General features: G+C 41.0%; 1 protein-coding gene across 1 annotated transcript in view; it reads right to left on the reverse strand.

Annotated features, from left to right (window-relative positions):
- The window catches only part of LOC118595674 (protein transport protein Sec23A-like), a 52,796-nt gene that overhangs the window by 4,924 nt on the left and 30,059 nt on the right, over positions 1-17,813 (reverse strand). The window contains 5 exon segments of the mRNA XM_036206399.1: positions 2,228-2,325; positions 5,875-5,894; positions 5,897-6,035; positions 7,361-7,438; positions 10,327-10,480. Of these exon segments, the coding sequence (XP_036062292.1) occupies positions 2,228-2,325; positions 5,875-5,894; positions 5,897-6,035; positions 7,361-7,438; positions 10,327-10,480 (489 nt within the window).

Below are 17,813 nucleotides of genomic sequence, written 5' to 3' on the forward strand. Positions count from 1 at the left end.
CTCCCCCTCTGCCCCTATGCCCCTCCCCCCTCTGCCCCTATGCCCTCCCCCTCTGCCCCTCTTTTCCCCTCTGCCCCTCTGCCCCTCCCCTCTCTGCCTCTGCCTCTGCCTCTGCCTCTGCCTCTGCCTCCTGAGTGCTGGGATGAAAGGTGTGCAGCACTATGCTGTTAGAGTTACATTCTGATAAGAGAAATAAACTAAAAACAATGATAGCAACAATGTTATAGAAACAATGCATTGTAGAAGGGCAACTGTATCCACTTTTATATTAAAGAAATGAGTGTAGAGCCATATTAATTAATTCAGAATTTTAAGGCTGGTTTGGAATCCAAGTTATCTGACTCAGTCAATGTATAATCTGTATAACTTTATATTCTGCATCTCAAAGATTAATGTAATTTGGACCTCTCATATTAACAAAGTTAAAGCAAAAATTACCATTAAAGAAAAAGAAAAACCCTGTCTCTGTTGTTCTTCTTAAAATATAAGATGCATTAGAAGCTGGCATCAATTAAAAATAAACAAAAAAAAGTGGTTCAGTGCTTGGGAGCATTTTGCAGAGCGTCCAAATTCAACTCCTAGCACCCACATCAGGAAGCTCATGGTTGCCTGTAACTCCAGCTCTTCTAACTCCATTAGCAACTGCACTCATGGGTACGTGGTGCCCATGAGTAAACATACACATTTAAAACAAATCTTAAAAATACAAAGCAGAAAATAATTAAAACTTTTTGAGACAGGGTTTCACCATGTAGCCTGGTTGGCCTAGAACTTACTATGTGAACCAGATTGGCCTCAAACTCACAGAGCTGACTTCCAAGTGCTGGATCAAAGACATGTCACCAAGCCCAGTGCAGAAATCCTCCTTAAAATATTGGATAGTATGACTTAAAAGGATATTAGAAGGCCAGGTGTGGCACCTAACACCAGTAATCCCAGCATAGGAGGCTGAAACAGGAGAATTATGAGTCCAAGGGAAGGCTGGACTATCATATCACACAGGGTCTCAACACTCAGTCATCCTCGCCAATAAATGAAATCTAAAATAATTTACAAATACGGTAAGCAGAAAAAAAATCCATATAATTTATAATACACTACACTACAAACTCAAGCACGGATCCAGAAAAAGTGGATGTGCCTTCCACACTGCCCATGGCAGTATTTTCATACCTGGGGGGGATATACTGAAGCATTGGCTGAATGAATAAATGCAGGAACAGACTTCTGCTAAACACCCAAAGTAAAGCTGAACAGCTATCCACTCTGGTCTTTGAACCACATAGCACTTCAAAGCTGTAAATTTCCATTTACGCCTTAAATGAGTCTTCAGGTTATACTGAACACATATTAAAGCCTTTAGATTACATATAGCAATGAAAAAGCAAGTTTGCCCATTGACAAAAGCTGACTTTTTCCCTCCATTTCTTTAGGTGAAACCCAATAGTGTGACAGATCCATGGCTACACTTTCATAGTACTGTGCTTTGTGTAATCCATTTGTCCACTAGTGTATGAACAAAACAACAAAGTAAACACAAACGGGCTCTGTATTATTGATGCCTAAAATCCTATACCATGAAGAATCGCATTGTGTGTGTACTGGTTGGGTATTTTGTATATAAATCCGTGAGAGCTGAAGCACTATGGATTCCAGGTACTTTCATATATTTATATGTATATGGAATAGGTAAGTGTAAATTCATATTAAGATACTTTGGGGATAGTTACCAAGCCTAAATATAAAATTCACTTAGGTTTAAATACTTCTTATGCCTGAAGACAATACTATACATTTTAAATAATTGTGAGCATTAGGGCCAGCAAGATGGCTCAGTGGGTAAAGGGAAATGCCTCCAAGCTTGAGGACTTAAGTTTAATGCCAGGGACTCATAATGGAGGGAAAGAAGTGATTCCCACAAGTTGTCCTTTGACCTCTGCACAATAAACAAACAAACAATTATTTATTTAAAAAACAAACAAAATTAGTTATATTCAAAAACTTAAATAATAACTATCAATATATGAAAATAGGATTTTCCATATGTACATTTTTTACTCAAAATGTTTGCACTTTGGAGTACACTGAATTTTTAACTTTTGATTAGACGATCAACCTGTATCTTATTATAAATCAAGGCTTATCATGGACTGAATATGAGCCACCCATTAGACAAGGAAAACTTTTTACTCCTAGTGAAAAGATGTGCATACACAGCTTTAAATGCTATGGTCTTACCTCACCGTGATAAATCAGAATCTGGAAAAACGTGTCCATGAGAAGAATACGATCTGCAAGAATGCTGCTGCTGTCTAGAAGAACTGGCTGAAAGGAAGCAGAGAGAGAGGAAGGTTATCGTTTGCAGTTGTTATTTGTTTAAATGTGCATACCAGGTATTAGATGTTACAGCGTCATCCAGCAGAGTGTGCTGTTGTAGCTCCTCCTGCTTCATTTATTTCTTAAATGTTCAATTCATCAGACGTTCCCTGACATTGTGAATTCTCATTGTATTTTATTTTTCTAAGAAATCTCTCTAACACTGAAGTAACAATTTTAAAAGTCAATGTGCCAGGCGTGATGGTGCCCAACTTCAATCCCAGCACTTGGGAGGCACAGGCAGGAATCTCTGTGAGTTCCAAGCCAGCTTGGTCTACACAGCAGGCTCCAGATCAGACAAAGCTATATAGACTCTGTCTTAAAAAAATAAAATTTAAAAGAATGAAGGGGAAATCAGAGATGGTCCCTAAGCCTGGTGACAGTAGCATTGAGGGAATGATGAAAGCCTTGGGATACAAGACATTTGGGGTGCACGAGAAAATGGCTCTCAGTGTGAAATGGAGCATCCTGAATTGATTATAAGTTGAGTAACACACACATAGACAGCAACCAAAGCTCCGGTTTTAGACTGCATCACTTAGAGAAACTGAAGATAAAGAAAATGAAAAGACTGAGCACTGGTCAAGTAGAGAGACTTATGCCTGTAATCTCAGCACCTGGGAGGCTGAGGCAGGAGAATCAGTGAGTTCAAGGCTAGTCTGGGCTACAGAGTATGATGCTGTCTTAAAAACAATAACAAAACAGATATTATCCTCTTAATCTCTATTTAAGGACTTAGATTTAGAAGTTAGAAGGGGAAACCAGAAAAAAATGAGACTCAGAAGCTCTCTGTGGGCAGAAAGAAACCGGGAAGGAACAGTAGGTGACAAAAGCCCAGAGCAAAAGTTTTTGCAGGGAAGAGCCTTCTCCAGAGAAATGCTGTGCTGAGTTCCTTGAAGGAAACTGTTCAACAAGCTTGCTGCATTGTAAGGTTGAGAAGAGAATGTGAAGTTCAGAAAGCATAGACATCAGGGTTGAGAGGGACAGACGGTACTTGCTGCTCTTTCTGAGTTTTTCTGAGGTTAGTCCCCAGAACTCACATCAGGCAGCTCGCAACTCCAGGTAACTCCAGCTGTAATGGACACAACAGCCTCCCTGTGTCCTCCATGACCACCGCATGCATATGCACATAGTGACACACACACACACACACACACACACACTCACACACACACCACACACACACGTAAAAACTAATTATAAAAGTATGGGGCTGGTGAGATGGCACAGCAACCACATGGTGACTGGAACTGCCTGTAACTCTACTTCCAGGGATCTGACACCCTCTTCTAGCCTCCTCAAGCACCAAGCCCACACATGATGCTCAGAAATAAAAAATTCAAATTTAAAGAAAAATATTCTTTAGTACAGACAACAAAATAACTTTGTGTCAGGAGCAGAGAAATTAAGTGATAATTAGAACAGAAGCGAGTTTTTGATGATTTTGCTTTTAAAGATAAGTGTTATTAAAGTTACTATGTTAATGAGAACTAACTCTAAAAGCAAAGCATTAGGCAAACGCAGTTACACATGGCTGGGGTTGGACAAGGACAGGTGCTCAACAGAAAGGACTCAGTTCTTCCTCTAAGCTATTCTTCAACTCTTGGGTGCAACAAGTGGGTAACAAGCCAGGCAGTCCGTGGCGCACACTTTTCATCCCAGGCACTTGGGAGGCAGAGGCAGGCATACCTCTGTGAGTTATACGCCATCTTGGTCTACATAATGAGTTCCAGGACAGCCAGGGCTATAGAAGAAGCCTTGTCTCAAAGACAAAAAAATAAGTAACTAATGGGGGCATCATTTTACTGACTATTTTATGACACTTGAGGTATAACAAATCCAAAAGATATAATAAACACCCAGTAGTACTGACCTTTCCTATGGTTACTATTTCCAAATACATCTATTATATAGGTTTTGTGGAGGCCCAAATTACTCAGGGTCAGAGAATCTGAGCTTCTTTTACCCCAGCAGAGCTGCATAAGAAGATGATTTGGCCACAGGCATGGTTACCATGTGTTTGAAATGGTCTACACTTGGCTGTACAGTATATTTTGATCAAGCAAGGAGGAGGTTTTTTGCCTTGCCCCTTGGTATGTTATAAAAAGACTTTTGAAATAAACCTGTGAGGCTGCCGGGTATTAATCCAGGCCTTCCCGAAGCTATCCTGAGGTTCTGTTTTTCTTCTCGTCGGCTAGGTCTCTCTTTCTAGCTAATATTTCCTCATTCCTCTCTCCTCTTCCTAAGAACCCTTAAAAAAGGTGGGAGCTGGCCTTCATAGGTTTTTAGATTTTGTTTTTGTTTTTTGTTTTTCATGACAGGGTTTCTCTGTGTAGCTCTGGCTGTCCTGGAACTTGCTTTGTAAACCAGGCTGGTATCCAACTCACAGAGATCTGCCTCCTTCTGCCTCGCATGTGCTAGGATTAAAGGTGGTTATATAGTTTTAAATGGTAAATGAACAATTCAAATTATGAAAAAGAAAACATTTATTTGATAATAGATAAAAATGTTTGGAACAGTTTCCCAAAATAACTCAGAGGGTGACTTTATCACTCTTCCAAATATATATCTCTAGGATCAATTTTATCTCACCTTCTCAAAGGACCAAAGGAAAATAAGCTACATGAAAACAAAAGACTTGACTATGACAGATTGTTGTGCCAGACATGAAGTTAGCCATCTCCTCCACAACCATGATCATTTCTGAGCCTTCAAAGACCAATCATAAACTCTGGAGAGTTTTGCCAACAACACATTAAACAGTCACACAAGAGTATCTCCAATAATACTTTTGTATTTAACTTAATGATATAACCTACCACACTGCCTACTAAATAGGGAACACTCAATTAAATATTTTTTTCCTTTTTTTCTATTTTTTTAAATTTATTATATTTGTGTTTTAATTTTACATATCAACCATGGATTCCCCCATCCTCCACCCTCCCGCCCCCACCTCTGCCTTCCCCCAGCCCCTCCCCTCCATTCCCATTTCCTCCAGGGCCAAGACTCCCCTGGGGATTCATTGAAACCTGGTGGATTCAGTACAGGCAGGTCCAGTCCCCTCCTTCCAGGCTGGGCAAAGTGTCCCTGTGTAAGCGCAAGGTTCCAAACAGCCAACTCAGCACTAAGGACAGGTCTGGGTCCCACAGCCTGGGTGCCTCCCAAACAGTTCAAGCTATTCAATTGTCTCTCTTATCCAGAGGGCCTGATCCAGCTGGGGGCTCCACAGCCTTTGGTTCATAATTCATGTGCTTCCATTCGTTTGGCTATTTGTCCCTGTGCCTTTCCAATCTTGGTCTCAACAATTCACCCTCTTACTGTACCTCCTTTTAGAGCAGTAGGCAGTGAGTCAGTCTCAATTAAATATTTTTAAATTAATATCTTGCAATAATAATTTAACAAATTCCAAATACATTTCAAAACAGCAGTTGTTTTCACTTTGTTAATACCACACATCACAATAACAAAACAAATCAACTCTCTTTATCCTCTTACCTCTGGTGGGCCACTAAAGAATAGGCATACAGAATGGGCTGAATCATAATTAGAGACTGTGTCAGATCTTGACGCATGAAATGGTGACGATAATATGAACTCTCATCAGGACTATTGTTAAAAACTTGCAAAAAAGGAGATCTTCTCAAATGAAACATAAACTACAAGACAAAGCAGGTGAGATAGCTTTTACTGATTTTAATATGGCAACAGTAGTTCCATAACAAAACATTTGGTTATAGTACTACGTCACATTAGCAACACACACAAATAAAAGCACCTTCTGTTAAGAATATACTAGAGTAGGACTACAGAGATGGCTTAGAAGTTAAGTGCACTTACAAATGGACTGAGGGGTACTGGGGCTTCAGTTACCAGAACCCACAATTGGTTCACAACTCCCTGTAAATTCAATTCAGGCTATCAGAAGCTCTGGCCTCTGCAGACACTTGCACATACATGGTGCACATAAACTCATACAGGCACATACACAGACATATAAAATAAAAAATAAATGACTGTTTAAAAAGAATGTTCTAAAGTATATCCCAAGAAAGCTTGTTCATGAGCTAAGTCTGGGCTGATGAAACAGCTCCACAGTTAAGAGAGCCTGCTAGGTAAGCATGGGGATTGGAGTTCTGCTCTGCACCCAAATAACAAGCTACGTGGGAGGTCAAGGCATGCCTAGGCTGGAAACCTGACCTCAAAAGAAACAAAAGGGCTGGGCAATAATGGCACACACTTTTAATCTCAGCTCTTAGGAGACAGAGGCAGGTGGATCTCTGAGTTTGAGGCCAGCCTGGTCTACAGAGTGAGATCCAGGACAGCCAGGGCTACACAGAAACCCTGTCTCAAAAGACCAAAAGGAAAACAATAAAAGTTGAAGTTTCAGGACAAACATGAACTTTACTGAAGTACTAAAGGTACAAGTGTATAACCCCAGCACTTGGAAGACAGGCAAGAACATGACAAGTTCAAAATGAACCCTGCTTGAAAAACAAGACCCTGTCTCAAAAACAGAAAGAAAGAAAAGACAAACACAGACATGGTGAAGGTGCTGTAAGGCAAGTTAAGCTCACGTTTCCTACCTGGTAGGGCACTATAAAATTGTTCTCAGTGATGACTATATGCCACCAGATTATCTCCTCAGTAAAATTACAGCACACACCTTCTTTGGCATAGCTGTAATTGGAACCTCTTACCTTCAGTGGCATGCTAATGGGCTTTAGCCTTGCCTGCACCCACAGTCAGCTTCAGTTAAGTCGTCAGGCATCATAAATAGTGACTATTTGTAAAGCCAATATGGGGATACTGTATTCTTGTCATTAACCACAGAGCATAAAATTAATTTCTGAGTTGTCCCAAAATTAAAAGAATAATCCAATAAAATATGTTCATAGATGATTATTAAAAAATAAACAACAAAAAAGATGAAACTCAAGTGTTATTGCTAACAAGAGAAGAGCATGTTCTTTGACTAGCTTACCTGTGGATAAAGGGAAAATGTTTCTGAAAACCGGAAGGAACTTGGGTCATCCTTGTGATATTCTCCAAATTTCTGACACTAAATAAAATAAAATATTAGTGATTTGTTCCTGGTATAATAACTAAAATTCTGCCTAAAAAAATTTTATATATTAAAAAGTTACTACTATTTAGGAAACAGATACTCAACACAGGGTGAAATTGGAATACTATGTATTGACTTAGCAAGAGACTAATTAACCAAAAAAAAAAAAAAATTAAATTTCAGAGAGGCAACAACTTGCTCTAAAATGTTTAGATTTGTTTTAAGCAAGTGTCTTTTGTAGCAAACCAAGAATATGTAAATGTCAATGGGGGGAGAAGGGAGAGGCCAACAGAAGCTTCCAAAGATTATCAGAGTATCTTTTGTCACTACTGGCCAAGGACAGAAAGATACACAATCAACACACCACAGCAGCTACAAAAGTAAGCTGCTGGTCCAAAGTTTGCCATTCTGAAAGTGCCCAAAAGGAAAAAAAAATTCTTATAGAAGCAAAAATTAGAATGAAATAAGGTCACTCGCACAGGCAACAGGGAAGCAAGACACCTATGAGACTATGACAAGGGGCATCCAGCGGCCTTGCATGATCATGAACTCTTCCTACAACAGGCAGTGAACCTTAACCACAAAAAGTCTCTGCAATGGAGGCCCATGTGTTGGAGGCTTGGTCACCAGTTCACAGAACCAGTGAGAGTTAAAGGCCTCCTGGGAGGTATTTTGATCCCTGGGGGGATGCCAAGAAGGGAACTCAACAACCAGTCCCCTTCCTCACTGAAACTTCAAAACAAGCCTATAGCAACAGGGCCAATGATCATAAACCAAAAGCTCCAAAATGATGAGCCAAAGTAAACCCTTTCTGTGTTGTGGTGAAGGAAATGTGACTAACACTTGGAAGATGCCACTCTCAGTTCTGGACACCATACAGCTCAGGCACAAAGACGGGAGAACTGATGTTTCACAAAGAGTGCAATAGTGGCTGACTATCAGACTTCTCCTGAATTACCTCCACTAGTCTCCTCTTGCTGGGACACAAGATCAGAGTAAACTCTTCATGACTCCATCCATAACCTGTTGTCTAGCTCAGCTGCCTTGCTGCTGTGTTTGTTGCAAAATGTTCAGTGTGTGACTAACAGCTGGCTATACATGGTGAGGAAACTGATTTTGTGCCTTGTGCAATTGTCTAATTCAATTATTCACTAGGATCTTTTGAGTTTTATTAGTGTTTCCCTTTTTAAAATATACCAGACAATTGCAGCAGTTTGTGAAGGGAGATGTGAGATAGAAAAGAAGCCTAAACCTGCTAAGAACTCTTTAAAAAATTACAGGCCTGAGTCTTTTGTGCAGCGAAGGACAAAAAAAAAGTCTTTTTCTCTCTCAATAAAAGATGCTTAGTGTGTTTTGGCTCCAGCAACATGGAAAGAGCACTTTACTACAAATCACAGCCACTGCCCAAGTACATACACTTGATAATTCAGCTTTTAGAATCTCAAAACAATAGGGCATTATGAAGACAAAATCAAGGTCAGGTGGTGGTGGCTCACATCTATAGTCCCAGCACTCTGGAGGCAGAGGCAGGCAGATCTCTATGAGTCTGAGGCCAGCCTGGTCTATAGAGCTAGTTCCAGGACAGTCAAGGCTGTTACACAGTGAAATCCTGTCTCAAAAGCCGCCCAATTAAATAAATAAATAAGACTAAGTTATTTTCTGAGAAAAGGCTCAGGAGGCAAGCTATTTCAGAGCACAACTTACTATCCACAAAAGGAAAGCTTACATGGCTTTCCCAGATACTCCAATAGGTAAAATTACAGTCAGTAAAATACTAGGGCAAATGCAACTTAGGAAATAGAAACACCCCTATTTGAGAGTACATTGCTAGAACTGTGGACTCAGCATGATGGACAAGGCTTGAGTATTACCACCAACACAAGAAAGTGTTTTTTTTTTTTTTTTTAAAAAAGACATTTAAAACAGTGCACTGACTCAAAGCACTGGCTCCATGCCACATGATGCTGGGAGGTGTGTGCAATAAACTGGAAATAGCTTTTGTATTCAGATTGGAGGCTCAGGAATGTGTATGGATCTACTGATAGTGACAGTCAAGGAAAGTTTTCTGCTATAAATATATCCCGTTGTTTTAAAGAAGCACAAGTAAGATTCTTAATCATTTTTCCCATCTAGAATCAAAGGCCCAAGGAGGACCTGTGCCAGCCTTGGTGGTGACCGTGCTCCATCATGGTGGCTGTCCAAGGTTAAAGCTCATTTGAAAAGACATATTGAATATCACAACCGCGCTTTCTTCACTAAGAGGTGTTGGGAGAAGGGGGTGCTCTTAGGCTCGAGAAATCTAGACAATACTGCAGAAGTAGCTAATTCTAACCAAGCTCACCTGTGACACCTGAGGAAAAGATTAAAGGCAGCTCTCTTGGTAGCTAACAGAGAATTCTCAAACGTGTTTAAGTTGAAGAAAGAATAAAAAAGTACAGGATAGAGTTAACAAGGTAAAAATGAAATGTTAAGAACTACTTAAGCCCATAGTTCCAGTACGTGAGAGTAAGTTTAAGGCCAGTCTACATAGTGATAATAAACTGAAATTCAAACAGAAAGTAGAAGCCAGAGTAAAGACTAATCACACACATGTAGTGATAGGAAGCTCCAGACCAGCCATGGTTATACAGAGACTCTGTCTCAAAACAAAAACAAAATTCATAGAATTAGTAATATAAAATTAATTTCCACACTAACTCTACACCAGCTAAAATAATGGGTAGCATACTTGCCATACATTTTTAAGGAAGTGAGTAGAACACTTGTATTTACTAGTTCATATTTTGAATTAGTTCTGCGTACAGTTCTCCCGCCCACTTTAAAGGACATTTACTACAAAGGAAAGCTGACCAGCTGAGGAAAGCACACTCTCCGCTTCTTACCAGTCGAATTAGTTGTCTGTCCAACCACCTAAGCACATCTGGCCCTTCCTCTGTCTCTGCTCTGTATATTGCCAGTCGGGCCATGAGAATGGCAGCTGCTTCCTGGTCAAAAGATGCAGCAATGTTTTGGATTTGAGTTTGAGCATCTGCCCAGCTAAAGAAATAAGAAAGCACAGACACAGAAATGAATTACATCATAATTCCAGTTACCTACCACACAGACCTACACTTACAGAATATAGAATGCCTCCTCAACATTTCAAAATTCTAATATTACACAGATTAATTAGCATTATTAAAACATCACAAATAGCTGTTCATTACACTCATTTTCATAAAAACAAAACCTTAAAATATTTTCTAAAATAACATCTCCAAATATATTCTTTAAGACATCAAGATATGATAAGCAAATAGTAGAGACACACAGCATAGATACCTACAACCTGAGTTCAAGTACCAGATTCCACAATGTGGCAGGAGAAAACTGACTCCTAAGGGCCCTCCTCTGACCTCTATTTTCCTACAGTGACCTGCACATGTGCACACATAAATAACAAATCAAGATCCTTTTTAATGAAATGGCATCTGTGAATGTGTGTATGATGTAGAAATCCTGATGGTGACATCATTCCTAAGAATTCTTTTTACATAAAAAAGTCCATACACATGCACATAAATACATACTATAGGCAGAGAATACCATATACATGTGTATAGACAAATACTAATTTCTATCAGTCTTTATCTTTAACTTTTTGTTGATTCTTTGTGAATTTCATATCATGCACCCCAATCCCACCCATCTCCCTGTCCCTTTGTATCTGTCCTCTGCCCTTGCAACCTACCCCCAAAATAAAAATTTTTTAAAAATGATAAAACACACATACAAACAAACAACAATCTCATCATGGGAGCTGTAGTGTATCACAGTGAGTCACACAGTACACCCTTTAGTCCAGACATCTTTACTTGCAAATGTTCATTGTAATACAGCATTGATCCGGTTCCAGACCTCTGGCTTCTGCTACACTATCAATACTGGAGCCTCACTGGGACTCCTCCTTGATATCCTGTTGTTGCCCTGTGTCATGGAGATCCTGCAGCTTAGGATCTGCAGGACTGGCCCCCTCTCATGCTCCAGCAGTTCACAGATGGGATGGATGTTGGAGCTGGCCAACTCCTAGCTCTGGCTCTGGGTGATAGCTGAATTGGTCAGACTTCCAGCTCTCCCACTACCTCACCACCAGGCTGAGCTCTCTAGTGCTGCCCCAGCTAGCTCACTCCATGATGCAGGCAGCGAGGGGTGGGGCCAGTTCTCCCACTCTCATGCCCTCAGGGCCAGCTCACAAGTACCCACACCACCAGGACTACCAGCTCTATTATACTGCCCAGGTGAGGTAAGGGGCCCACTCTCCTGCTCTCCCAATCTCATGACCCCGAGTGCTGCAGCTGGTGAGGGTCAGGGCCAGCTTTCCCACTCTTGTGCTCCCAAGGCCAGCTCTTTGGCCTGCCACAGATGGCAAGTGGGGGACAGGCATCTTTCTCAACCATGCCACTGCATGGCAGGATTAGTCTTTATCTTACTACATAATTCTATGTTGAATTTTATCATATTCAATTTTAGAAAAGCAAAAAATGAAAATACCAAAACAAAGGTTTTATTCTCAACCTTAGAGAATCATTTGATACACTAGTAAAGAAAACATCAGAATTTTATTCTCATTAGTCTTTAGTTCAATCATCAGTGATAAAAATCCCATAACTAAAACTGCTTTGTATTGCCAGGCAGTGGTGGCACACACCTGTAATCCCAGCACTTGGGAGGCAGAGGCAGGTGGATCTCTGTGAGTTCAAGGACAGCCTGTCAGAGAAATTAAGCTCAGTTCCCAGTACCCATATCTAGGGACTCATATTTGCCTGTAATTCCAGCTCCAGTGTGATGCCCTCTTCTTACCTCCACAGATACCTACACTCACATGCACATATCCCCACAGACACACAAGCACACACATAATTCAAATATAAAAATACTTAAAAAACAAACTCCCATATGATCCAGTTAAACCACTCTCAAAGAATCAGTCAGCTCTTAGAGGAGACACCTACACATCTATGTCTACTCTGTATTCTCATCACATTACATTACATTACCAACGTAAGCACCCATTAACGAATGGATGGACAAAGAAAACGTCACACTGAGCACAGTGGTGAAGGCCTATGATCCTAGGACACAGGCTGGGCTTAGTGATTGCATGCCTCTAACCCCAGCCTGATCTACACAGTGAATTCCAGGACAGTCAGGGTGGACAAGGAAGATCACTGCAAACTTCGGACCAGCCTGAGCTACAGAGGGAAAAGGAAAAAGAAGGAAGGGGTAGAAAATGTGGCCTTAGATACACTACAGAGATTTATTCCACTGTAAAGGAGAATGAAAACACACCAGCAAAGTGGGTAACTAGAGAGCCATCATGTTAATCAAAGTAAGTCAGGCTCATAAAGGCAAGTATTGCATTTCCTTCCATACATACAATTTGGAGGGGTCAGTAACAGGCGACAGTAACGGCAGGACTATCACGGATGAGGAAGGGATTGGGAAAAGGGAGAGCAAGAAAGGAAAACAAGAAGGACATGACCAAAGTACATTAGGTCCTAAGGAAACCCAGTACTCTGTACAGATTACATAAGCTAATGAGGTGATGGGGTGGGCTGGGAAATGGCTCAGTGGAGAAAGTGTTGGCTATGTAATCATAAGGATCTGAGTTCCAATCCCCAGCACCCAAGTGAAAAGCCTGATGCTGAGGCAGACCTGTAACCTAGTGCTAGGAAAGCACAGACAGGCAGATCCCAGGGGCTTGCTGGCCACCGGTCTAGAGCAAACAGCAAGCTCAGGGTGCAGTAACAGACATTTTGCATCGAGCATTAACTAAAATGAAGTGATAGAAAATGACACTTGATGTTGACCTCTGGCTTCCACAACATCATACATGGATGAGTGTGTTTGTGTGCGCGTGCACATACACACATACACACACACACACACACACACACACACACACACACACACTTATATATATACTGGGAAAAAAGATTTGAAAAAAACTAAAGTGAGAATCTCAGTCTGAGTGATTGATATTATAAATAATGTATTACTGTGTAGGCCCTGCTGGCCTGGAGCTCACTATGTAGCCTATCTTAGTTAAGGTTTTCATTGCTATGAAAAGACACCATGACGACGGCAACTCTTAGAAGGAAAACATTTGAGGGGGCTCACTTAAAGTTTCAGAGGTTCAGTCCATTATCATCATGATGGGGAGCATGGCGGCATGCAGGCAGACCTGGTGCAGGAGTTGAGAATGCTACATCTTGCAGGGCAACAGGCAACAAGAAGTCAACTGTCTGTCTGTCACACTGAGGGAAGCTTGAGCAAAAGAGACCTTAAAGCCCACTCCTACAGTGACACACTTCCTCCAAGAAGGCTACACCTCCCAATAGTGCCACTCCCTTTGGGGGCCACTTTCTTTCAAACTACCCCATAGCCCAAGGTGGCCTCAAACTCACAGAAATAGATCTGCCCTTACTTTGCTTCCCAAGTAAAGTCACATGCTCAAGAAACATAATCTAGTCAAACTTTTTCTGGGTAGAACCAGTATTAGTTTCTATTTGCAATATTTCAAAGACATAATTTTTGGGTTTTTTAAACACTTCTGCTGGTCCTAGTTGCAAAGTGTCTGACTTTAAGCAAAGCTGGCCATCCTTTGTGAACTTCTTGTATGTGAGCTATCATCTTGTGCATGATCATGTGGGGGTAGAGTATATGCACTATGTCCAGATGCCTGTGGATACCAGAGGATAACCCCAGAACCCATCTTCAAGAACACCTTCCGTCTGCTTTGAGACAGTATTTCTTTGGCCTGGTGCTCACCAATTAGGCTAGACTGTACAGTTCCAAGCTTAAGGATACTCCTGCCTCTGCCCCCACACCTCCATACTGAGATTACAAGCACAGTACATGGGTTCTGGTGATCAAACTCATGTATGGGCAAGGATTATACCCACTGACCTATTCCATAGTCCACACATTATATTTACTCTACATGTAATTTATTTTATACTGATATATTTATTTTTTCTGCCTTTTATTTTAAATTTCATTTTTATTTATGATGAAGCGCTATCCTAATTAGTCGTAACAATAAAAACCCAAGTCAGATATCAAGGGTGAAAGCCAAAAGATGCAGAGCAGCAGCTACTAAAAACAGACCTCTATGAATTCTCAGAAAGAATGGGGGAGGGGGGGCGAGATCTTATCTCCACCCACCTTATATTCCTGTCTCTACATTCCTAGTAGAGATCAAAGGCTTGAGTCTCCCATGTGCTGGGATCAAAGGCATGATCCTCCAAGTACTGGGATTAAAGGTGTGTGCTTCCACTGCCTGGATTCTATGGTTAACTAGTGGCTAGCTCCACCCTCTGATCTCCAGACAAGCTTTATTTGTCGGAACACAAACAAAATATCACACAACAATATGCATGAGTGTGTATCTGTATGTATGTACACATGAATACATGAGTCCAGATGTCTACAGTGGTCAGAATGGGGTGTCAGGTCCCTTGGAGCAGGAGTTATAAGTGGTTATGAACTGTCCAACCTGGGTACTGGGAACCAAACAATATTCCTCTACAAGAGCAGCAAGCAATCTTAAATACTGAGTCATGACTCCAGCCTAGTGGTTTAAGTAAGAATGGCCCCATAGGTTCATATATTTGAAAGCTTGGTCATCAGGGATTGGCACTACTTGAGAGGGAGTAGGAGGTGTGGCCTTGTTGGAGTAGGTGTGACTTTATTGGAGGATGAGTCACTGGGGGTGGTAAAGGAGACCAGCTCCCTCTTATTCCCCCAGGGTACTCCTGAGCAGGGAGAAATGAGGAATATGTAGATAGAAATACAGAGGAAAGAGATAGTTAGAAAACACAGGATAGCCTTGGGAGGGCCTGGGTCCAAACCCATTAGATCCTCTGTCTCTACTAAAGGGCTTCTTAAAGGAATGCCAAGGGGTGGAGCAAAAGACCACCCCCCAGAACAGCCAAGTGCAGACCATTCCAGATACCTCATGACCATGCAATACCTGGTCCAGCCATCCCCTAGTGCAGCCCTGCTGTGTAAAGCAAGCTCAGATCTCACTAAGAAACCCTTGTGGGCTCCCACAGGGTGGGCTTTGAAGTTCCAAAGAAAGTCCCAGTGGCTTTCCTTCATATAGCCTGTTGATCTGGATGTACTCTTGGCTACTTTTCCAGCATCATGTGTGTCTGTGTGCTGCTGTGTTCCCTGCCATGCTGACAATGGACCACACCTCTGAAATGTCAGCCAACCCTAGGGAAATGTGTTCCATTAATAGAACTGCATGTGCATGCTATCTCGCCACAGCAATAGAACACTGACTAAATGCCTTCCTCTAATTTTAATTTTCTTTCATTGAGCAATTTTAAAATTTTTCAGATAATAAAACAAAATTATTTCAGTCTACTGAAATATTAATAAGAAACAAAAATAGAGGGCAAATGAGGGTACAAAGTATACAAGTTATTTTGATTTAATTGTAATATTTAGTGTTCATAGCTTAATACTTAAACTTTAATTTATATAATAAACTCCAGGACTGGAGAGATGGCTCAGCCATTAAAGGCTAGGCTCACTACCAAAATAAACTCTAAGAATAATAAAGCTGTTTAAATTAGTGCTTTTCCATCTTAGTGAACCATGAGATTTAGCTGCTTTAAACTGAATTATAAAGGAAACATATCTCCTGAAAATAAAATAGTTCAATAATGGAATGATGTTAGCAAGTAACCATGTGTATTTGTGTGTATGCTGGATAATTTTATGCCTGACAAACGAAATAAAAAAAAAATAAGAACATGTGTTTTCAGTGGCCTTAAATAGTATTTTGTTTTTATAGTAACTCACTTTTATTGTACTTAGTAAAAGCATTCATTCCAAAGGATGGGAAGAAAAACCACAACTAACCCTTCAACACAGAAAGTTTGAACAGCAGTCTATACCACACCATCATAGTGGATCAAGCCCCTAATAGCACCTAATCCACAAAGCAGGAGCTGCATGATGGTATAAATGAATTAGAGCATTAATAACACATGGGAAATTATAGTTATAACCATCAGCTGAAATGAACTGTCATTAACCATAGCACTATATTATTAAGTATATATGATATATACTTCACATATGTGTATGCATATATAAAAGTATATGTGTACACATATATATGTATATTAGTGACTACTAAATATAATGTTTTATTCTCCCCACAGGGATAAGGTAAATAAAATTTGTTCACTTATTTTTTTTGATGTTGTTATTAATTTTTATTTAAGAGTGTGTATATGTAAACCTGTCTGTGTATGTGTGGGTGGGTGCCTGCAGAGGTCGTAAGAGGGCATTAGATCCCCAGAAACCAGAGTTATAAGCAGTTGTTAGCTGCCCAACACAGTAGCTAGAAACTGAATTTGGGTCTTTTCCAACAGCAGCAAGTGTTCTTATCTGCTGAGCGATTCCTCCAGCCTGTTGTTTGTGTGTGTGTGTGTGTGCGCGTGCGCGTGTGCGTGTGTGTGTGTGTGTGTGTGCAAGCGTGTGTGTGTGTGTGTGTGTGTGTGTGTGTGTGTGTGTGTTAGTTTCATATTTGCCAGGCTTATCTCAAACTCCCTGAGAATGACCTACATCTCCTGATCCTCCTGCCTCTACCTCCCAAGTGCTGGGATTACAAGTGTGTGCCACCATACCTGGTCATAATGAACACAATTTAAGTGTGTGAATCAGGAGCACTTGTGTGCATGTGTGGTTGCACATTTGTGCATATGAATATGGAAGGCAGGGAAGAATCCCAGGTGTCATCCTCAGAAGTCAGGCACCTTGTCTTTTGAGACAGGATTTCTCACCGGTCTGGAGGTCTCCAAATAGGCTAGGCTAGCAGGAGAGTGAGTCTCAGCAATTCACCTGTCTCCATCTCCCAGAGCTGGGATTACACCTGGGTTCCCCCACATCCAGCTTTTTTCCCATGGGTTCTGGGGATCAATCTCAGGTCCTTATGCTTGCAAGGCAGGCATTTTACCAACTGGGCTATCTTCCCAACCCTGAGGAGTACTTTTTGTTTTGTTATGTTTTCAAGACAGAGTTTCTCTACGCAGCCCTGGCTGTTCTGGAAGTACTTTTTTTTTTTTTAGATTTATTTATTTATTATGTATACAGCATGTATGACTGCAGGCCAGAAGAGGGCACCAGATGTCATTACAGATGGTTGTGAGCCACCATGTGGTTGCTGGACCTCTGGAAGAGCAGACAGTGCTCCTAACCTCTGAGCCATCTCTCCAGCCCTGGAAGTACTTTTTAAAAAACTACTATTAAACTTACAACTGACGGGCTGGAGAGATGGCTCAGGGGTTAAGATCACTGGCTGCTCTTCCAG

This window comes from Onychomys torridus, chromosome 14 (genome assembly GCF_903995425.1).
Source record: "Onychomys torridus chromosome 14, mOncTor1.1, whole genome shotgun sequence".
Lineage (NCBI taxonomy): Eukaryota > Metazoa > Chordata > Mammalia > Rodentia > Cricetidae > Onychomys > Onychomys torridus.